We start from the raw sequence: 23,523 nt of genomic DNA on the forward strand, positions 1-23,523 counted from the left end.
TGATAATGAACAGTGCTATCGTTATGCTATCCTGTAAGGTACACACACATATATTTGGGTATAAGTACAAATGGCGGTTACACTAAAAACAATAAGTGCTGTTCCAAAAACTGAAACAACAATTTCCTTTTTAAGAATCTGGCCCCGAGACAAATCTAATACCTAATCTCTGATTTATAGCGGCTGGAATACTGAAATCTTGTACTCGAGGCCAAAACTTGGTATCATAAAGTTTTGTTGGTGTCGCAAATACAAGATGGTTTATTCGGCTTCCAAATATTAATAGAAAACACTATATTATTGAACAATTCCTTACCGTTCTCAGCAGCTTCATGTGCCAGTGCCGTGTCCTCAGAGGCTGAAAGGGGCAGAGAAATAGATTAAATTCAACAACATGATCAGACGGAAGCTCAACATCTGATTGTCTGAGTTTTTTGCTCCAGGTCTCCAGGTCAGTATGATATCCTGCTGTAGGTACTGTATACTCACGGTTGGGTATTCCATGTGTGACCATAAACTCCAGCATTTTGTTCATGGCTCCCATGTAAAAGATTATACGCAGTTGTGTCATCCCCATGGTGATCAGACTCCACAAGAAGATGGGAGAAAACACAGAGCGGCGGAAAGGAGTGGCAGCTGTAACAGAGAAAGATCATATCAACTCTGAGCATGATATTACAACGATCAGTTTATTTAGTCTAAAATTAAACAGATGCTTTCGGTTTATTTCTGATTTGGAAGATTAAACAAAAAAAAACAACAATAATAATTTATTTGTGTGTAGTAAGTTTTGTGCGGAAATCACACACATCACAGTGAACATCTATATTAAAGCATTTCGTTATAAGATGCAGATTTTTATCTCTCCTTGTTCTTTTGTACGAATAAACACAGCGTATTTCTGCAGCGCCACCTCAGCTTAAGTTTCCTGCCTCGGCTTGCATTTGTCATCTAAGTTTACCACGTTGCATGTGTGATTCGTCGGTCAAACTGCTTCCTACCAGACTGCAATGCGAAAGCGTCATGTGGCTTCTGGTGGTTTCATGCATCTTGTATAAAGACTGGCTCTGACTTCCAGTTACATTAGTCTCCGATTTGCTGGAATTAAATCGGATTGCTTTATTAGGAAATACATTGCATGCAAATAAGTTCATATAAATTAACCACTGAATCCTGGTGGTTTTAGTTCCATCTTCCTGGATCTGGAAGACATTCTATGTATAAATCCTAACACTTCTGCCTTTTATTTAAGGAACATCCACATCATTGAAAAGTGCACAATAAAAATTTGGATACGTATTGGGCCCATCGTTTTTTTTATGATTTAAATTTTTTAATTGTTTTAACTCATTTTATTCCTAACTGTATTAAAACTATCACATCAATATCGTGTCATTCACAGGACTATTACTTTACATTTTTAACTAAGTACATTCAGAGATGTGGATGTTTAAATTCAGCACGATTTCCAAATAATAACAGTTTTTGGTGTGTAAAAGTGTTATAGCTTTTTATTCAGATGATATCTTAAATGCAATACCCATTATTTCAGCAGCTTTTGTTCCCAGAAGGGATTTCTGTATTCATTTTTACTTCTAAGATAAAACAATTAGCTGTTCTTTAGAGATATGGATATATGATATTTCTATATAAGCCTGAAGGGTGGAACTGGAAATGAAAGAATAAAGCGTAACCAATAAGGTTCGGAATTCAGACAGTATTAAAGGCTGGTTTTAGGACCAGGTCTGGCTATTTAGACCCCCCTAAGAATCTTATATATAATCTAAAAAAAAGAAAATGAGACAGACTGCTTTAAAACTGTTGTCATTGTCTCAGTCCATAAAAAGCTTAGTTTGAACTGCATGAACCTACATGACCGGCAATTTAACCAATTCATGATAATCACTGAGCAAATCTCCCACAATAAACTTCATGTTTTTATTGCTTTGCTATATTTTACCCTCCGCTATAATTTGCTTGTTTTAGTCTGCCTGGTCAAACAAGCATCACTGACCTAAAAACCGCTACAGGGCAAAAAGAACTGGGACCAAAGTCCGTGTTTAACAACAACACTTTTTTTTAGTTTAAATCCAGAATGGGTGTGTGTGTGTGTGTGTTTGTGCTGATATAACATACGCGTTGCATTGGATGCGTCAGTCGAGAGGTCGAGCTGATCTGGTTTATTCTCCTCGTTAGAGGTCAGAGTGTGTTTCTGTGAGTCATCACCTGAACGCGTCTTCTTCCTGTAAGTGTGAAACATACATTTCACGTGTAATTAATTAAGAAAGAAAGTGTATAAATGATCAATATCCAGACTCAGTGCTATTGATGGAACCATCTTTTGGTTTGGACTGTTTACAAACTTTTTGATCACAATCGCTATCTAATGCATCTGCACAGTTGGCGTAATTACCACAAACAAGAGTTTCAACATATCTCTCTGTAGTGAGAAAAAGAAAGGAAGTAGAGATCCTGAGTTACTCAAGACTCTTGAATTTTGTTCACTGAAAACAGCACAAAATTCAGGGTTCCCTCTGTGACACCAATAATAGTGTTCCCCCTATCATTGGGAGGTTGCCACTTCAAATTCTGATGATTCCACGGCCATACATGACTTAGGGGAAACTTGGCAATGTTTGATGTATGTGAGGAATGGCCTACATATTCTTCCTTTCAAACACAGTCACTAGTCAGTTTGGAATAAAGTCAGAAATGTCCAAAAACCAGTCGTGAAATACATTTATTGATGATCCTGACATCTGCCCTTGGAATGTTTTTTCTGTGGAAAACACATAAATGCTACAGATTTTGTAGCTTTAGCATTTAGACACTGGTAAAGACAAAAACCTGCCAGTGACATGTCATTTGGCACGCTGAGGAGAAAAAAATGCAATTCATACTGACAATGTGGTTAAAGAATTCTTCAGAATCCGCCTCTCCCTTTCATTACCTTAGGACATTTTAATATATCAAGGTGTACACTATATATAAATGATCAGACAACCGTCAATAAATAATAAAACGTCTTACATTGACATCTCTTCCATCTCATCTGGTGTGAGGAACGGCTCCACGGGCCAGTTCAGGAAGCAGTTGACAAAGATCAGGGCGGCAAGACCCGACCATACCCACATGATCACAGTGAATGGCACGCCAGCATCAAATATTAGCTATAGTAAAGAATTTAGAGAGAAAGAGAGAATTAGGAAGGAAATTGGTATGTGGTTAATGGTTTGTTCGAATAAGGTCATCCAATGTTCACCTCGTTTAAACTGTGGGATAACGTCACTTTATGTGATGCAACAGGTGTAAAGCTTTGCACCACACAAAACTCCACCACTTGCCCTGTGGCACTCACACCTCATTCCTTCTCACAGTAAATTACTATTAGAGGGCCGGGCAAAATACAAACACCTTTTTAAATTTCTGTAGGACATTTGCATAATTGTTATTTGTAATACAAAGTCATACAGTTAGATCCAGTGTGGGCATTCACATGCAAATGGGGAAAATGTTGCAAATGTCATGCGTTTACGTGCCTCTAATATCTACAGAGTTACTGGGAGTGAATTAATTGTTGTAAATGGACTACATCAGTACTGTACAGAAAATCTTCAGATTCTTCAGCTCGTATTGAATTCGCTTGTAACATTTGTTCAAATTGTAACAAGTCTAGCTTTTATCAGAATTCCCTTTTTTTTTCTGTGCAATAATCCTTTTAATTATTTTTAAAATGTGCAATAATTTTTTTTGTTGCATTTTTTTATTGTATTTTTCTTAAAAAAATAAATAAGCAAAACATAATTGGTAATAAAGCTCTTTCTGATGCTGATCGAGATTGCTCTCAGCCCTGACCAGTTTCTTGAGGCAACCGCCACCATGCTTTTCTGTGTGGCTGGTGTTCACAGGCTGGCTATTTTCACATTTGTTTTCGATTTTGCACTGGTTTTCTGTCAAATGTAACCCCTTAAGACCAAAAAGTTCAATTGTATTAAAAAATGTATTTCTTTTGACCACTTGATATAAAGCCCATAGCTTCTCCCTTGTAAGCCTTTGACATCTCCAACCCCTTCAGGCTTATCACTGGACTCTTGGTTTGTTTCTCTGACAATAACTTTCTTTCGGCTTCTCCCATTAGGGGTTGCAACAGCGGATCCTCCGCATGTTTGATTTGGCACATGTTTTTACGCTGGATGCCCTCCCTAACGCAACACTCCCATTTATCCGGGCTTGGGACCAGCACTAAGAGGGGCTGGGGTTGGTTTCCTAATCGGGGATCGAACCCGGGCCGCGCAGTGAGAGCACCGCATACTAACCACTAGACCACCAGGGACTCTCTGGTTTGTTTTTCTGACAAATGTCAGTTATTTGGTAACTACTTCTGATAGTCTATTTGAGTCATGGGGGTGTTCCATATTTACGATATCTGCATAGACACAAATGAAAAGAACAAGGAGATGCTAATTTGAGATTTTGAGTTTCTTACCTTTACTCCTGGGAAGGTAACAGCAGACGATGCGTATGACCCAATCATCAGGGACATCACGGTGGAGCTGAGGCTCCCGAACATGTTGGGTAACTGCATTGAAAGAAACAAAGTATTAATTACATTTATATCAAGAGTAAATAATAAAAAAAATAAAAGAATCCAGTAACTGTTTTGTGCAAAGTCTAAGATGTGGGCTCTTGGTGTTTGCTTTTCTTGGAGATTACACTTGTGTGTCTGTCAGGAGGGCTTGTGTTTTTTTGGAATAGTTCTTTTTCTGTGGAAATCACAGCGGTGTGAGAAGGCAAGAGGAAATTGGGTCAAACAACGACATGCGAGTTGCAGGAAAGTGTGAACAAACTGGATATCTTAACTCCCTAGGGCAAAAACCACACAGAGTGACAGAAAGGGAGAGACAGTTTCCTTCTGCCATTTACTTTGGTGTTTGTTTGTAGATGTGTGACATTTTAAGCCCGTGGGTGTACATACAGTACACAGAAAACTACCCATGAACATACTTGTCATTCTTTTTTTTTGTTTGACGATGTGGCACAGGTCTATTCTCAATTCTATTCTCACACACACCAGAAATATTTCATCTCACGTATGCTTCAGAAAGAATGGAATGCCTTGCTTATTTATTGCCAGACACTTTCATGGTTGTGAACCATGTACAGCATTTTACTGCATCACACTCTACAGCGTTTTACTGCATCACACTGTATTAACCTCACACTGAATTTCTGCCTTAACCACTGCTGATTGTTTCGGTGTGTGTTTGAGTGAATAGTTTCACTCACTTCCGTCACTATAAATAGTAATACATGACAGAGCGTGCTGTTATACTCAGTGATCAATAACAGGCCTGTGTGATGCAGCCTAAAGTCAATTTTTTTCCCCTACAACATCACAGTCATTCATTCCTCACATACCACAGAATTTCGGCAACACTTTCTAAAAGATTGTGCTTTGAAACAGATTAGGGTTGACCCCAAAAAAGCTTCGATATGAGGAGCCTGATTTGACTAGCAGTCTCACAGTGGAATCTTTGCAAACGTGTTATGAAACAAGGACCATGCCATTTTGGTTTTATGGGGGTGTCAGATTTCACATAAAACTACTGTTTTTCTCCCAATATTATGATAATGCTGTAAATAAAAATGTGAAAAGAAATTCAAATTCGTTCAATTTTGCTTTCACACAGAAGCATATTGGCAGCAGGGATTTAAATATTTAACAATGTCTGGAAGATGCTGTCCTAATTTATTTTATTTTATTTTTCGGTTCCACAGATGTTGTGCTTAGAGCCTGCTCACACAGGCATTTTAGCCGGTTTCATTTGATTTGCCGACATGTGAAACGCAAATCCTGTCTGCAGTGTGGTCTTTTTTGCACTTATGTATTTGCAATTTTTTTAGGTTGATTGATCCAAATTGTTTTTACACCTTTTTCGACCAGGCATAATATTATAACATTTACAATAACATGATTATATTTTTTATCAAGGCACCTATAAATGGGTGGGATATATCAGGCAGCAAGTAAACATTTTGTCCTTAAATTTGATGTGTTAGAAGCAGGAAAAATAGGCAAGAGCAGGAATTTGAGCCAAGTTGTGAAGGCCAGACAATTGGGGCAGAGCATCTCAAAAGTCAATTGTGGTCTAAGGAAGGAACAGTGGTAAACCGGCGATAGGGTCCAACAGACGAGCTCCTGTAGCTCAAATTGCTGTAGAAGTTAATGCTGTTAATGCTCCATGGGGCAGAACTGTTCTGGCATTAAAAGAGAACAACACAATATTAGGCAGGAGGTCATAATCTTATGCCTGATCTCTTTATAAGATACAAATATATGTTTATCTTTGTGTGATGTTCTGTACATCGTTGTTTTAAAATGTTATTAGGAATCTTTTAACAAATCTTTATCCACCTATTTTTTCAACTTTAAAAAAAAATTAAAAGGCGTTGTTAGTTTTATTCTTGACATGCAGTTTTGGTTGAAAATCGACTATAAGAAAGACTGATTCGACTAAATCCTTAGTCGGGGACACCCCTAGAACAGATACCATATTTAAACAAACCTATGAATGCAAACCTGTGATTTACTGCAGTAAGAACTTCTGTCCATAAAAATTCATCAAAACCAAAAATTACTCAAGAATTCAAGACATGATTTTTTTTCTGGGGGGATAAAAAATCAGAGCAAGCTGTATTTGTTTAAAATTGCCGTTAAACATACATTAACTCTGATTACTCTCATCAGCGTCATAATTCAGTTGCATGGAAATATTAAGGGAACAAAAAATTTGAGGGAGATCATGAATAAAAGGTGACTGCATGCATTAGAAGTGATCTGAAAAGCAGGATATGCCGGTAATGCTGTGTGAACCTTGCCAGTTGCACTTTTTCCCCCAGAAACAAGATCTGATCATTTACGCACACACACACACACACACACACACACACACACACACTACATAGTTCATTAAGGGCACTTCCTGTTCTAAATATAAATTTTTTAAAATCCCTTAAGGTAAAGAACAGACATACTCACTAATGCAAATAAAAAGGTGTGTTTTAGTTTATATAGCTATAAGAGAGTGTGTGTTTGAGAGAGTGAGAGAAATAATTGCAATAACCAATGAGAGAGAGAGAGAGAGAGAGAGAGAGAGAGAGAGAGAGAGAGACACAGAGTAAAAGGTCATAACCTTCAATGGTTAAACAGCATAGTGTGACAGCATGGTGCGCATGCTGGTACTAAACCCATATATATATATATATATATATATATATATATATATAGAGAGAGAGAGAGAGAGAGAGAGAGAGAGAGAGAGAGAGAGAGAGAGAAAGAGGGGGGAGGTGTTCTAAGTTCTGTATTTCTAAGAAGCGTCACAGGATGAAAAGGGCTGGTTGTGATCAGAGCTGAGCACCTGGGCTGCATGTTTTTCCAGCACATACTTGGGAATGTGTAAGATTTTACACGTGTGCAGCGTGTGTCTGTGTGTGTACACACACAAGGGTGAGAAAATGGACATTCTCTTACATAAAAGACCACGGGGATTTCACACTCTGCATATAAAATCCATAGACACTCTGTCGCCATGTGAGGATGTGGAATGTAGAATCTGTAGAGAGTATAGACTTATGTTACGGCACTACAGCACTGTGTGTGTGTGTGTGTGTGTGTGTGTGTGTGTGTGTGTGTGTGTGTTGGCGTGTCCTTGTCTGTTTTAGGTAAAGGAGAACGGGTTGTGGAAGGTGTGGTGGAACATGCGTCTGTGATTGGTCTTCAGTGCCCAACCTAACTTGAACACCCATGTGCTCTTTCTGGAACTCATAATAGTCATACCTAAACACCATGTGCTTGGCTTCAACATGAACAACAAAAAAAAAATCTCTTTTTCCTTCTCTATGCGTATTCCACCCCCCTGTATCTTACCGTGAGAGAAGTGAAGGTCAAACAGATTCCTCCGAAACCATTGAGTGACAAAGCAAGAAAGATGAGTGCAGAGAGAGCTGGGGAAGGAAATAAATACACAGAATGATAAGAAGCCATATCACATTAACTTGTAATTGATGCATTCTCCATGTGGACCGAAGAGATCTCTTTTTGTTTACATTCCTTTTAGCTCTTGTGGTATAGCAGCTATAAATAATCATTCCTCTCTCTCACAGAGAATATACACATTTATATTATTTGGGGTCAATTTTCAGATTCTTTGGTCAGTAACAAAGTGGAAAGACAAACAATCATAAATTTTCTTAAGTGCCTTCTGACTTTGTGTGAAAGATTAAATAAAACCAATCATTTTTTTTCAGTTGTGTCTCCAGGAAGATGCAGCTCTACCTCTGCCATGTTAATCTGTATTCTATGTGACTCTCAGAACACGCCTCGGTATCTATAGTGTTGTTGAGTGGTGCTGAGGGAACGCGCTTGAGAAACAGTTTTACGAGGAGAAATCGATCTACATATAAAATATTGGGCACAAATTATTGGTCACTTTCTAAATAACAAAAGTATAGCGCATCTACTAATGATTATGTAGTAATAATATAGATGTAACGCACATGGTGTTATACGCTAGCTTCACTTGTTTGTAGTTCTTGGCTTCACAACACTTGGTTTATTGAACATCATCTATCTCTCTCTCTACACTCTCACAACTCCCGCATAGACTGTTCTTTCCCACGATTTGAAATCATTGTTCTCGCGGTATTATCTCCAGATATTATATAAATTTGTAGTACATCATTTATACCCTTACATTTTACTCCCTACATATAAATACATATTTTTTTACCTTTGCAAATATGTCAAAAACAATGCATCTCTCAGAGATCACGGGTGACTGGTTTTAATAAAAACACAAACTGAGCAATGGGGCATGAAAAAAACACAGTCCAAAAACAGTCCAGGGTCTGAAACACAGGCAAACGGGGCGGTGCAGGGAAGACAAAACCAAAGCCGGCAAACAGAACAATATAGGCAGGGCACAAACAAAAACACCAAACAAAACCAAAGTCCAAACGGGGTACCAGGGAAGCAGAGCAGAGCAGGGGTCAGAAACAGGAGCAGGAACAGGAGCAGGAGCAGGCAGTGTGGCAAGGATATTCTTAGGGACTTTGGAAGCCAGTGAGACAATCTGGCCCCGAGCTAAACTCTTGGGTGTCCTTAAATACCGGGAGGCGCGGGAAAAACGGCAAGATGGCCGCCGACACGGAAGTGCGCGCCTCGGAACCAGAAGTGCACGCCGCAAGTGTGCCCAGAAGATCCTGACAGCATCGGGGTACAAATGCCTCACAACATTAACTTTAATGCCCATGCACAAATGCGAATCTGTGAATCTTACCATCCCTAATAAACAGTATCCTACACTGTGTACGCATATGACGTTAACTGACACGGCAGAAATGTTCCGCATGGACACTTAACGCGTCTCCATCAACCCTGCGGCATTTCCCGTAACTTAGCTACAAAGGTTTGCGAAAGATCAGTTTGGTCCCTGGCATACTATCTAATTACTAAATATACCAAACAACCATTAAATCAATACTTTGTGTGTTTGCCTTTTCTCTGACTCACCTTCAGTCTGGTATGCTGACACAGACATCATTGCACAGGAGAGAGCAAAGCATGCGCTGGGAGAGAAACAGAATGAAAGTAAATTGTGATGTGAAATAAGTGATGAATTCAATAGGCAGCCTTTCACATTACTACTGAGATTTACTAAAATCACTCACTGAGAAAACGTAATAAAAACAAAATCAGATTTTATATCGTGCAGATGCTTGCATTACACTTCCCAATTACATTTCCTGTGCGGTAGCAATCATCCCTTCATGTTTTACACGTCGTCATTAATGACATGAGAGGTTTCACTCTAAATAAACAAAGGTGTGATTTGCATCCTATTGGATCTAAAAAAAAGGCTGATTGATTGACTTTATCGAGGTCTTTGATTTATCTTTAGTAACTGTTTTATAATTCTCAGGGTCGCTTTGGATTAGGTTGCCAAACATCAGGGGCAAATATAGACAATAATAGCTTCATGATGGTCTGATCATACATCTTTCAGAAATAAATGAGAGTGCGATTAAAGAAACACCTCTATGTAAAAGCATAGCCTCCAAATAGAAATGTTATTCTCATATGCACCATGATTCACCTGTTTTTGTGTTTGCTATAAATCTGAAATGTTTGAATCATAAGAAGCAATGCTTTGCCAAATTACTGTGCTTATGACATTTACATTTACACCATTTGGCAGATGCCCTTATCCAGAGCGACCTACAGTACTCTCATAGAATTGAGGATTAAGGGCCTTGCTCAAGGGCCCAGCAGTGGCACCATAGTGGTGTTGGGATTTGAAACTTCACAAATTCTTAAATGCTGAGCTACCCTAACCCTTCCTCTTATGAGAAAATTAGTGCATATGTTATGCAATAAAGCTATGCAATAGACCAAAATATTTTCAGCAAATACGACATGGAATTATAAATTGGCACTAGAAAATAAATTGGTTGTGCCACAACTTGCTGTGCAGCATTTTGATTGAAAATAGTTTGAACGGATGACTTGTGTATTGTGTGTCATGAACGAAAACAGATGAAAAATAGCCAAAATCCAGCTTTCAACCGAAGGCTGTGAAAAAAGTATTAAAAAGTGCTGTGTTCGAAAAAAAATGTGCTTGCACTTGAACTGTGCACTCTTGAGGTTATGCCAAAGAAATCCTTCGGTAGCAATGTAGTTACATTTCATTAGACTAGTCAGATTTTTGAAGCAAAACATAAATGTAAAGAAAAATAAATGAGGTCAGGATGAACAGCAAAGTATTCACAGTGAGCTTTTTGCAGTTTTGTATGTTGTGAAAATGCTATAAATGCTCGTGTGAGTCACATTGGCCCACACAAACGTACTACTTGTCCCACATTTGCTCTGTTTGCATCTGGTCTCTCTACATCGAGCAAGATCTAATCAGCTCAGCCCTGCCCCTTTTAGGGGTTGAGTCAGATGGCTTTCTATGTTTTCAGATTGGTTTGTTTGTGTGTGTGTGTCTGTGTGTGTGAGATTATGCGTGTACCTCCCGGCGAGGCGCAGTGGTCTGGGCCCATATCTGTCCATAAGGATACCAAGTGGCAGCGTAGCAGCACTGAGCAGGAAGGAGCCAATAGTAAAGCCCAGGTTGAGCATCTCCTCTTGCTCTACACAGCTGGGTGAATCCTCGTGAGCCTCAGCACTAACATTAGCCAACGCCGTCTCATTTTCTAACAGTGCAACAGGAGAGATAAACAAGAACGGATCAATGGTTTATTCATGATTTTGCTCTGTCCTAGTTCTTGTGTGACGGTTGAGCGACCTTGAATGGCTGTGTCTGAGTGAGTTTTTCCATCCGTTCTAAGGCAGTTTACCTGTGCAAAGGTGTGAATAAAAGCCCTCGCTCTTCAACATGATGAGCAGAGATCCCCACCCAAGCAGCACAGCTGAAAATCCCAGATTTTCCACCACTGCTGTGCCGGCCAGCCACCATCGCCTCCGGAACGCTTGGGACAGTGAGGGAGTGAGCCATCTGTCAGAAAATACAGAAAAGAGAGTGAGATTCATAAAATGCAATTTTAGTACATGCTTTATTTTTTCCAGGTACATATTGCAATATTTAATTCAGCCCCTAATTGTCTCTCTCGGCCGATGTGCTTTTGGGACGGAGGGAAATGAACATTTAAACTGATATAACCTGAAGATATAATCTCAAAAGCACTGATGAAAAAACAAGTCATTATTGAGCCCTCTCAGTTTCCTTCATAACCATAAAAAGATCACAAACACTTTTTTCCTACCCAGAGGTTCGAAACATCTCTAGACTCTCAACTATCTCACATCAAACTAAACTTCAAAGTTAAAAACGCAACAAAAAAACAATCCAACACACTGTATATTGACAAGTCATTATACTGCAGACAATGTACTGCTGATCATCTGCACATTAAACTGGCGAGTGTATTAACATGTATTACAATCAGATTTACTGCAACTGATTTTGGCAGTAATCCGAACAGCACATTTACATGCATTAAGCAACCTGATTTTCAGAAATTCAGCTTTACACGAATGAGATTTATTTCTAATATCTAAACTTACATACACACTATTACATCATTTATTTTTACATAAACATTCTAGATATGTAATTGTGGTAGGGGTCAAAATCTACCAGGTGCTCAGCCTTGTTTCCCTTTATAGCTGTTTTACTGATAAATAATATTTGTGAGTTTTTTTATGATTACAATTTGCACTTAATGCTGCTCTTGGTGAGCTTTATTCTGATCAGATGCTTCTCAATTTGTACACAAAGTGTGAAAGGTACTTAATCATCTGTATTTAACAATTATCAACCTCTATTACACTATATATATATATATATATATATATATATATATATATATCATCACCTGAATACTCTGATAAGGCCTACAGTTATGATCCTATTACATATATAAACACACTGAGCTCTTTGTGTGGTATATTTGGAGCACTGGACTCCAGTCTAAATAAAAAAAAAACTGAGTACACGTGCTTGGTGTGACCTTTCTCTAATTCCATTTGTGTTGTATACAAACAGTGAACGAGGTCACATAAGTCCGTTTGGCAACTCACTGCAGAGGGCTCGCTGCCCAGTTTCACCTGTAACACCGTCATAGACCTTCAGATGGAAACAGAGCAGTGTGACCAGGCATAGTCAACAGGTCAATGAATGTTTCACAGCGACACTGATAAGTGTCACACCAGGTTGGCCTGAGTTTTCATTACAGGACTCGTGTATTTCCTTTATTCGTTGGTACACACGCGTGCACATTATTACTTTCCATCATGACGTCAAGGCGTGACAAAACAGAGAGGCGAGACCGACAGCTACAGATGTGAACAGTCAAACAGGACAAAGAACGGTGACAAAAGGAGAAAGAAACGAAAAGGGGAAAGTTTTTTATGTGACTTTAATTGAGGGTGAGATTAATATGTGTAGGTCAGCCATTCACTGAGGGGCGCTTTGTGTTTAATGTGATTAGACACAGCCCACTAGGAAGCTTTGTCCACAGCAACTGGGCTCTTAGAGGGATTTCTTTTGTAAATCACACTGCCTATTAGCATACACTTTATAACACCCACACACACCCACACACACACACACACACCCACTAGCTCACATTGGTACACATTTCATTTCTAACAAATTCTTAACTCACTGCATATAAAAAAAAAACACTACAATAACTCACATTTAAGTGGCAAATAAACTGTGCATGTGGTTTCCCTGTACAAAGAGATATTTTTTACTTCGAAACGTGCATAAAGTAAATGATGTGGCAAAAGGTTTCACCAGTCGAACAATACAACAATGTTTCAATAATTTCATGTTTGATGCTTGGCAATTTTTATGTACTTATAAATGAGATCAATATCACTGAACTGACAAATATTACGTGTCATCTTGAATGAACACATTGAAAAAACGATTTGTCAAAAAATTCTAGTATGAGGTCTGTTCATGCATCTAACACGGACTTTAATTCAGTATTTGATTATTCACAGTAAGAAAAAACAGAATGACACAAAAATGCAGTAATTCATTTTCACTTGTATTTAAAGCACTTGATAACGAATGTAACCCAATGATAAATAGCATCACTCTGTAAAGAATGATAAAAATAAATAATAAATTGCACATGCATATATATATATATATATATATATATATATATATATATATATATATATATATATATATATATATATAATATAATATATGTCCAAAACATACAAATAGTTTCGGCATCATTTAATGAGAAATTTGTTCAAATATACATTATATATAAAGATTTCAATTTTATGTCTAACCTTTTTTGACCCCAACATGTCAAAAAATGTTGTATCTCTGAAAAGTTACCTCTATATATTTTTTTTATAAAAATTGAGTTGTTATGAATCCATGAATTTGCAGAAAGATCACCAATGTATCATAAAAGCAACTATTAAGTGAAAAAAATGATTTATTATATTGAATTTGCAATTAAAAAACTACAAGTATCACAGGTCAAATGATGCGTCTGTTTTAAAGTATTTGAGATTCATCACTAAAAACTGTAATAAAGCCAAACTCAAAATTTCGATGTTGTGTCCAGACATGTGTTATTCATGTAAATATTATGATATATGTTTAAAAAGTGTTGTGACGTGAAATTTTCGTGGGCTGTTTACACGTTACCAAGCTATGCAATGCAACTACACAGGGAGAAATTTCCATTTATGGGATATTAATTATTTATTATGACCTCTCGGTCTTTTTTCCACTCAAGATGAACAAAGTGTTTAAACAAGCAAACCACCCTTTTGTTTCCACAAGGACTTTTTCCCAAGAGAATTTAAGTCTTAACTTAACCCATGACTTTTCTTGCAGTTGGTAGATCAAACACACAAAACACACACACACACACACACACACACACACATAAAAATAGAGAGAAGTAGTAACACAATTTATAAAAGAAATAACAGTTATAGGAGGTCATGTGGGTTTACTAAGGCGCCATATGTTTCTCTTCAGAAAAATTGTCGGCTTTTGTTCTACACACACACACACACACACACACACACACATACACTTAATACCACAATGAAAATCAATTCTTATGGGTTTTAACGACTTTTTAGACTTGTGAAAATTAGGCTCAAGGATGAGATTACATTTTTAAGAAAGTTATTAAATACAATACAAAAAAACAACAACAACAATCAGACCGCGACTTTGTTACTGGGTCCAAGAAAGTAGTGCCACGTGTGTGAACTGATACTTTCACGCTTCCGGCATGTTTTTTCCCCCTTTTCATTTAAACACCATATACATACTTTTATATCGTTTATAACTTAAGATGAAATACTTAAAAAAAAAATGTAACTTTAAGCAACTTACTTCATTGTCTGTTTTTTTTTCCTTGGCAGTCGCACGTGTCTTCTTGTTCAGTTCAACTCTAAAAACGTGCAGCTCGACGTCTATAAAGGCGTAGTAACTGATCGGATGCTGTTTTCTATTGATGAGTTTCCTCGTGTTTGTTAACCCTGTGTGTCCAGAACAGACTGGTTCGAAGTGTCTCTCTGTCTAAATCTGATCTACTGAGAATGAAGGAGAGGTTTTGGTGCTGGAGGAGTTTGAAGTCACTGCTTGTTCCTTCTTCTGAATGGCCGCTTAGAAAAGCTGTGCTCATACATACAGTCTCTCCTTTTATCTCTCTCCTCTCTCTTTCTTTCTCTCCTCTCTCCTTCTCTTTTTTTCCTTCTCTCTGCTCCTTTCTTTCCTCTGCCCCTACTTCTTTCTCTACCCCTTTTTTCCCCTCCTTATCTCTCTCCTTCTTTCTCTCCTTTCCTGTTCTCTCTCTCTCTCTCTCTCTCTCTCTCTCTCTCTCTCTCTCTCTCTCTGTCTATTCACCCATAAAAGGCTGAACCTGCCCCAGGCATATCACTCTGAATGGAGAAAGATAATAATGACTACACTTCCACCTCCCCATAGGAGTAGACACCTCCTTATCCTCTAATGCAAAAGGTTTTAAATGAATGCTCTAATACTTATTTTTATTGATATAAAAAACATTCTTCATAATATACAGATTCATAGTTTTCACTGCTAGAGAAACCATCAATATTATAGAAAAATGCACTGTAGCAGAGCACTGCATCACAAGCAGGAATCTCATACAGTAAGAGTGAATGCCGTTTCGAAAGCAAGAACCCCAATAAAAGCCCACTTTTGAACAATTCTCCTTTCACTGCAGCCACAGCTGCACCACGCGCATACATCCTTTTTAACAGAAGTATCAATATTAACCTCATAAAATGACAGCTCTCCGACCACAGAATTCCTTTGGATTACGGTTTTCCTGGGGATTTTAAATGACAACAAAATTGTGTGTTTTTGTGCAAAATACTACTGGAAATAAAATACAAACTGCAATCCAAATCGATTTCTTCTCCTCTATCAACCACTGTGCAATGAGCAGTTATTAAATCCACAGGAATATATCTGACCTTGTGCAGTTTGCTACAGATGCGGACTGTAAGATCTGACTAGTGTGCTCTCTGACCGTGCAATCAAAGGTCACAAAATTGCAGACGGTATTGTACATCTGCTAGGTGGCTTAGGTGTCACCAACTTTAAATCTGATTGGTTAAAACGACAGCTTCATTCTCATGTATTTAAAGTTACAGGTGCCCACACTGTTCATTCTAAAGTCCTCAAGACAGATTCCTTTAACCTTGGCCACACAAGATGTCTGAAATTTGATTGGGTAAAAAATTTTATCAGTGATTTAGCCAGTGTTTGGGTCAGCAGAGAAGGACTTGATGACCTTCATAGTCCACCAGTGTTTTGGACAATGCCTGCAGGACCGAGGACTTTGTAGGTAATATGCCAAGCTTTGTTTTGTCCAATTATACCAAAAGAGAGCCTTGTGCAGGTCTACAATTTTGTCAGCTCTTTGGTCTTGCCCATGGTGGTGGAGAGGTTTGAATGGAGGAGGTTGATTCTGTGAAGGGTGTCTCTTATAGACACCATGAATTAATATTAGGAGTACTTTCTTAAAAGGACAGGACTAATTAGGGGGTATGAGACTCAGAATTCCTCAGAATTCTTGCTAGTTGGTAGGGGATTAAATATTTATTTCACTCGATCAAATACAAATGAATGTATAACCTTTCTCTAAAGTTTTTTTTAATGGATTTTTTTATATTTTGTCCCTCTCTGTTAAAATAAACCTACCATAAAAATTCTAGACGGTTAATTTCTTTGTATGGGGAATTTCGCTCTTTCTTCTTGCTCATCTTCTATTATATAAAACAATTATATATTCGCAGTCCTGCTGTTGTACTTCATCAGCATGGATGTAAATACCCGGCACCTGTGTTCAGTATTGTAAGTTGTATTTAGTCCTGCCACCAGCATTGTTGATGGCATTACACTACCTTCACACAATATCTTCCTGTCATTTGGCATGAGGTACTGAATACAGAAGCATTATTGTATTGTCTTAAACTGTATGCATACGTTGGCACATGTGCACTTAATGCTACCTGTACAGTTTTATGTACATAGTTATGTGTTGTCTCTTGTATTTCTGTCTTGCTCTTTGTACAGTATGTCCTGGATGAGCTTTCTTTCATTTTATTGTGAACTTTATCAACTGCGTGAAGCTGGCTGAAATGACAATAACGCCGCTTGACTTGGTTTGCTTGGGCTAAATAAACAAGAACTAACTTGTCTTGTGGAAATATACAGTGTAAGGATACAAGAAATTGCAGGGGTACATGTACACCCTATATTTTATCCCTTAGTTATTACATGCAAAGTCTAAATTTAGAAATGTCAGCGCTAATCGGTGTCAAGCACAATTTGATGATCCATATTTGCAGTGTAAGACAAGGTTTTGGACTAGTTTAAAGTTATTCAGATATTTTTTGTTAGTTCATTTGTTTTGTGACTAGAGGCATTATTGTGCTATGTGTTTCTCATCTCTTTTCTGTACATTTTCAATTGAATTTAAAATAAGCTAAAAATGAAAAGTAACTTTTTTATTGAGAAATATTTTTCATTGTTACAGTTTTCATATTTCTCTTCCTGGTTTTCCCAATAATCATACTGGATAGCTTTTATCTGTCCCTCCCACACACAATATCTCAGACACCACGTTTACATTTTCTCCCCAGTGATGTATCTTGCCAATGTGTTTTCCACTGTAAAGGAAAAAATAATAGTTTGTTCATATTAAATAATCCTTTCAGTTGTTGCCACCTGTTTTAAATACATTTGTTTGGTTTGCAGCTGGATCTGTATTCAATTAAATTAAAAATTTGTATAGCACTTTTAACAATAAACATTGTCCCAAAGGTTCTTGTCTAACCCTGTACAATTAAACAACAGGTTGATTGACGTTTCAGTGACCATCCAGTCACGTTGCATCTATGTAGAGTTCCAGTCACATCATGTTAGGTGCTAGTGGGGAAGCCATTTCGGGTTTTTTGCGTGAAAGTGAAGAGATGCGCCAGACAATTCCAAGCGAGGAATAAGAAAAAAGTTGGAATAAGATAAAACATGTAAGTCCGTGTTTGTTCTTGAATTTTGGTGATTTATATCTGTTTTGAAATGTATAAAATGAATATGTATGTGATTAGATATGAAATAATATTAGAGCTTGACCATTAGTGGATTTTACCGATACCAACAGCACTGTTTCCAGGCATAGGCAAACTAGGCGGTCACCTAGAGTGCAACCAGTAGGGGGTGTTAGCATCCCCTGCACAGCTGTTTAAATTGTTGACCTCTTTTTTTGCTAAAGTTTAATATTCAGTATATGTTTACATACTTGAATTAAGACAATTTTACAATGATTAGTAAATGTGTTAAAACTTTTTATGGAAAGGTCGAATGATTTGTATGGTCTGGGGGTGGAGCATTGTGGTGGGTGGGTGGAGCCATTGAGGGGTAGGACAGTGGGGGCAATAGGAATCTCACCTAGGGTGCCAAAAAGGCTAGAAACAGCCCTGGATACGGACAACTGGGTTGGATCATACTTGCTGATAACCGATTAATCACCGATAGTTTTTTAAATAGATACTGAAAAAAACAACAACTCAGTCATTAGGGTTGCACAAGCCAGTGCACTCTTAGTGCCTGTCTCAAGCCCAGATAAATGGTGAGGGTTGCGGTACGAAGGGCATGCAGCGTAAAATGCGCTGAATCAAAAATGCGAATCACAAAACTAAATTCCATACCTTCCACACGTTTGGAATGGAATGAAAAATAATTCACACATCTGGAAAGAAAAAGGAAGACAAAGAAACATAGTGGTGAAATAAGGAAGTGTAGGAATAATGTGGATCTGTCACACCATGAAGTTATGAGAAAGACTAGTGGAAGCCAGGCTGAGAAGTATAGAGAAGGTCAGGAGTTGCATTGTACGACACTGTGCCGAGAGAGGAGTTGTGGTATTGAATGAGGAAGTCAGGTGTGCCAGAGAAGTATGTCAGGGTGGTGCGGGACATGTATGAGGACAGTGTGACAGCAGTGCAGTGGAATGCAGTTAGAATGACAAACTGGTTCAAGGTGGAGGTGGGATTGCATCAAGGATCAGCTCTGAGCCCTTTCCTATTTGCAGTGATGATGGACAGGTTGATGGACGAGGTCAGACAGGAGTTTCCATGGACTATAATGGTTGCGGTTGATATTGTGATTTGTGGTGAGAGTAGGGAGCATGTTGAGAAGAGCCTGGAGAGGTGGAGGTATGTGCTGGAGAGAAGGGGAATAAAAGTCAGTAGGAGTAAGACAGAGTACATGTGTGTGAATGAGAGGGAGGGCAGTGGAGTGGTGCGGTTGCATTGAGAAGAGGTGGAGAAGGTGGAGGAGTTCAGGTACCTGGGGTCAACAATGCAAAGTAATGGAGAGTGTGTTAGAGAAGTGAAGAAAAAAGCACAGGCAGGGTGGAAAAGTGGCAGGAGTGAGTTGTGATAAAAGAGTATCTTTAACAGTGAAATGGAAAGTTTATAATACAAAGTACTGAATCGTAAAAATGTGCTAATAAATAAAGTTAATAAATTACACACTACAAATAATAAATATGGTGGTCTAGTGGTTAGGATGCGGCGCTCTCACCGCTGCGGCCAGGGTTCGATCCCCAGCCATTAGGGTTGCACAAGCCAGGTCACTCTTAGTGCTGGTCCCAAGCCCGGATAAATGGGGAGGGTTGCATTAGGAAGGGCATCCAGCATAAAAACGTGTCAAATCAAACATGAGGATCATGAATACGGATGATCCGCTTTGGCGACCCCTAATGGGAGAAGTCGAAAGAAAGTTTAAATATAATAAAGCACTCTCCGTGCAACGCACAGTCCCACATGTCAAAACAAACAGCACGTGCAGTCAGTGATTCACCTCTAGAGGCCGCTCTCGTAATGGCTGCAGACCTTCTCAGCCGCTTCAGCAACAGATGCAGACCGGAAAAATATCCGTATGGATTTTTGTCGATAGTTCCTGCAATCAACTATTGTTTCGATGAATCGGTCGACCTCTAATTAATATAATTAATCGAAATAAATGTATATAAATTTGAATGTTGTGATTCCAAGTCTTATTCTTAAAGTTAAAGGATAATTGTTAGTAGATAATTAACGTGTAAGAGTTGACAATGAGTAATAGTTAATTAGCATACAGCAGTTGAATTATATATGTATTATATCTTAATTGATGTTACAGAACTGAATTTGTAAAGTTGATTGAAGTGCTTGTAAATATATTATTCCCTGTATAGATAGATAGATAGATAGATAGATGGATAGATGGATGGATAAATAGATGGATGAATGGATGGATGGATGGATAGATAGATAGATAGATAGATAGATAGATAGATAGATAGATAGATAGATAGATAGATAGATAGATGGATGGATGGATGGATGGATGGATTAATAGATAGATAGATAGATGGATAGATAGATAGATAGATAGATAGATAGATAGATAGATAGATAGATAGATGGATGGATGGATGGATGGATGGATAAATAGATAGATAGATAGATAGATAGATAGATAGATAGATAGAGCCAAAACCCTAAGTAAGATGAACGCTGATTAGGTGAAATAGGTGACAAGTTTATTTTTTATTTTTATTTTTCATAGGGAACTGCTCAAAACAACTATTTGCTTTTCCTTTATTTATTTTATCACACAGAATCATAGAGAACTGTGGAATTGGATAAACTTTCCGGTGAACTTATTAATTCGGTTTCAATTAAGCAAACTATAATTAAACTGCCTGAATCTTTGAATGGTTTAAACTTTTTTCATTTGAAAAAGAGTGATTTCAGATGTTATATCTTTTTAATCCAATCATTTGCATTGTGAATGGTGAACATTTTTTTTAATCTACAGATTGTGAATACTGTAAATGTTTGCAGATGTTACTTTATTTTCTATAAGAAAATGTTTATTATTAAATAAAGCTGTTTAAATTAATTCCTTATCTGAACCTACTGGCCTGTAGACTGCCAACACAGGTGCTATACTCGCATCCCTGCTGCCAGTGGGCAAATGTCAAATCAAGAAAATAGAACAATGTACTGTAATTCAGCACATGGAATAACAGTAATATACTGTAAAGGTAATTACAGTATTATTTCTGCCAAGTTAATAGTAAACTAATTTTTTTTACAGTGGGGTTTGAACTATTTAATAATTTCCCAGTACTGGTGGAAGCAGAATTAAATTGGCCACCTGGTAAGAGAGGAAATTAGAAACTGGTTTTCTGCTGCACAGCTGGATAAATCATAAGAAGTTTACCTGTTCAAAGGGCTTTAAATGACCTTAAGCCTGATTTTTTTTTTTCAAAGTAAGATTAGCGTTATTATTTATAAGGTTTTCCATTCCGTCGTAAAACCTCTGTCATTGTCGGTGGAATGTTTAAGGTAATAATTTTCATGGACATCAAAGGCATTAATAAAGCAAAAAGTCTCTCATGCCATGTTGGTTCCTGGTGGGTTAATAAGTGCACAAATCTCAAAATTTCAACTGTATAACTGAGCATGTTTAAAACAATATAGCCCAATTCCATTGCAATGTTGATTGACTGAATAATGATTTAATAATTCATGTGTGATTTCTGCAGGTGTCATCACTGTTAGTGTAAAAATGCAGAGTAATGTACACATGAAACCTACACAAAATAACTTAAAATAAAACACAAATAAATGTTTGTGGATCATATGTGCTTTTTCTTAACACATCCTATTCCACAATTAGTTCTCATTTGCTGTTATAATAACCTCCACTTCTCTGGAAAGATGTTCCACTAGATTTTGGAGTGTTGTTATGGAGATTTGAGCTCCAGCCAAAAAGATGTAAGTAAAATCAGGTACTGATGTCCACTGAGGAGGCATGGGGTGTCTCAAAGGTGTTAAGTAGGGTTGAGGTCAGAGCTCTAAAGCAGGCCACTCAAGATCTTCCTCTCCAAAGCATGTAAACCAGATCTTCACGAAGTTGGCTTTGTGCACAGGGGCACTGTCATGCTGGAACAAGCTTGGGTCTCCTAGTTCAAAGGGCAGATTTTATGCTACTGGATCCAACATCCTATACAAGTGTGTGCCCCCAACATTGTGGCAACATTTTGGGGAAGAAGCATGATGACTGAAGAAACCTATGACTGTGTATGTATGACTGTTTAGTGTATGTAATTGAGCTCATTAGATAAAATGCCCTTAAAAACAAAACAGATAAGAAAATCAGTTGGGTTCATCATCGAGTTAAGATGAGCAAATTTGTCAAAGCCATTGCCTAATGTGTTTTATTACATACAGTTGTGCACGTCTCTATAGCTATAACTCTTTACCATACAGTGATCCGTTTATATAAATAAAAAATAATTTATAATATGAGTGAATTTATAATCCAGTAAAAAGCTAAAGTATTGAATATCATGTTTGTGTGACATCTGCTGGCAGAATGAATAAGTGCTGTGAGTGAAAATGAAAAAAGTGGCTTTTACAGTGAAGACTATCTTCAGTCATCCACTTGTTTATATCAGAATGAATGGGTTCCTGACTAATACTGAATGGAGAATTAGTATTAAATACACATAGTATTGTGCATTTAAATTGCAACACGACTGCATGAATTGATCACTAGATTATTGTTTTATATACATATATATATATATATATATATATATATATATATATATATATATATATATATATATATAGCATTACAATGCATTATTGTTCCTAGCCTTTATGCGACCTAAAAGAGTTTTAAAAAATCATTGTTGTTGGTTTTTTTTTAAAGGGAAGTCCAAGGCATACATGCCACGTTTAAACGTTATTAGCTAGCAGTGAACCTGTAATATGAGAAGCTACTGATTTGTAGTGACTCAGAGGCAACAGGTAAAACAAAACAGGTTCTTTGTATGTGGCAGGAGTAACAGTTATTGGGAGTTTGGGTTGTTTTAAGTCGCTTCGTCACATGATTAACTGGGTTGGTCAGTTTAACTGGGATGCCTGTCAGGATCGACAAAGAAAACATATCTCTTCGTGAAGTGTTTGTTTATGTGTTGCTGTATCATTTCAGGCTTTTCTAGTTTCTTGTACAACTTTTCACACGTACACAGTATATGTGTAGTCTAGCTGTTAGAAATGTAGTTTGGATGAAGAATGCATTTCCAATAAACACAACATACTGTTTCTTTACATTTTTGAACAACTGTATAGACAATAATAAAGAGAAGAGGAAGAGGAAGAAGAACAAGAAGAATAAATATATAATTAATTGCATTTTATTATTTTAAATATTAAATTAATAACAAACTTAAAAATGCAGAATTACATGCAGAATTTATAGAACAATTGTAAAATCAATAATATTGAGAATAAAAAAAAAAGGAAAAGAAGAAATATACATCATTAATTACATTTTAATTGTTGAAAGTATTAAATTAATAATGAAC

At 37.4% G+C, this 23,523-nt stretch overlaps 2 protein-coding genes across 3 annotated transcripts in view; one reads left to right on the forward strand and one right to left on the reverse strand.

Annotated features, from left to right (window-relative positions):
• med19a (mediator complex subunit 19a) overlaps positions 1-7,670 on the forward strand; it is a 23,449-nt gene extending 15,779 nt beyond the window's left edge. The window contains exon 7 of the mRNA XM_046849513.1: positions 7,653-7,670. The gene's annotated coding sequence lies outside the window, so the exon portion shown is untranslated. The remainder of the gene's footprint in view (positions 1-7,652) is intronic.
• slc43a1a (solute carrier family 43 member 1a) overlaps positions 1-15,378 on the reverse strand; it is a 23,520-nt gene extending 8,142 nt beyond the window's left edge. For both annotated transcript variants that reach the window (XR_006925830.1, XM_046849511.1), the window contains exons 1-10: positions 14,952-15,378; positions 11,398-11,555; positions 11,070-11,253; positions 9,572-9,627; positions 7,928-8,004; positions 4,487-4,579; positions 3,031-3,170; positions 2,137-2,243; positions 490-636; positions 317-358 (exon numbers count right to left, since the gene is read on the reverse strand). Coding sequence is in view for 1 of the 2 variants with exons in the window: in XM_046849511.1 (XP_046705467.1) it covers positions 317-358; positions 490-636; positions 2,137-2,243; positions 3,031-3,170; positions 4,487-4,579; positions 7,928-8,004; positions 9,572-9,627; positions 11,070-11,253; positions 11,398-11,555; positions 14,952-14,956 (1,009 nt within the window). In the remaining variant the exon portion in view is untranslated. The remainder of the gene's footprint in view (positions 1-316; positions 359-489; positions 637-2,136; positions 2,244-3,030; positions 3,171-4,486; positions 4,580-7,927; positions 8,005-9,571; positions 9,628-11,069; positions 11,254-11,397; positions 11,556-14,951) is intronic.
• Positions 15,379-23,523: the final 8,145 nt, after the last annotated feature.

The sequence above is a fragment of the Silurus meridionalis genome, chromosome 5 (assembly GCF_014805685.1).
Source record: "Silurus meridionalis isolate SWU-2019-XX chromosome 5, ASM1480568v1, whole genome shotgun sequence".
Lineage (NCBI taxonomy): Eukaryota > Metazoa > Chordata > Actinopteri > Siluriformes > Siluridae > Silurus > Silurus meridionalis.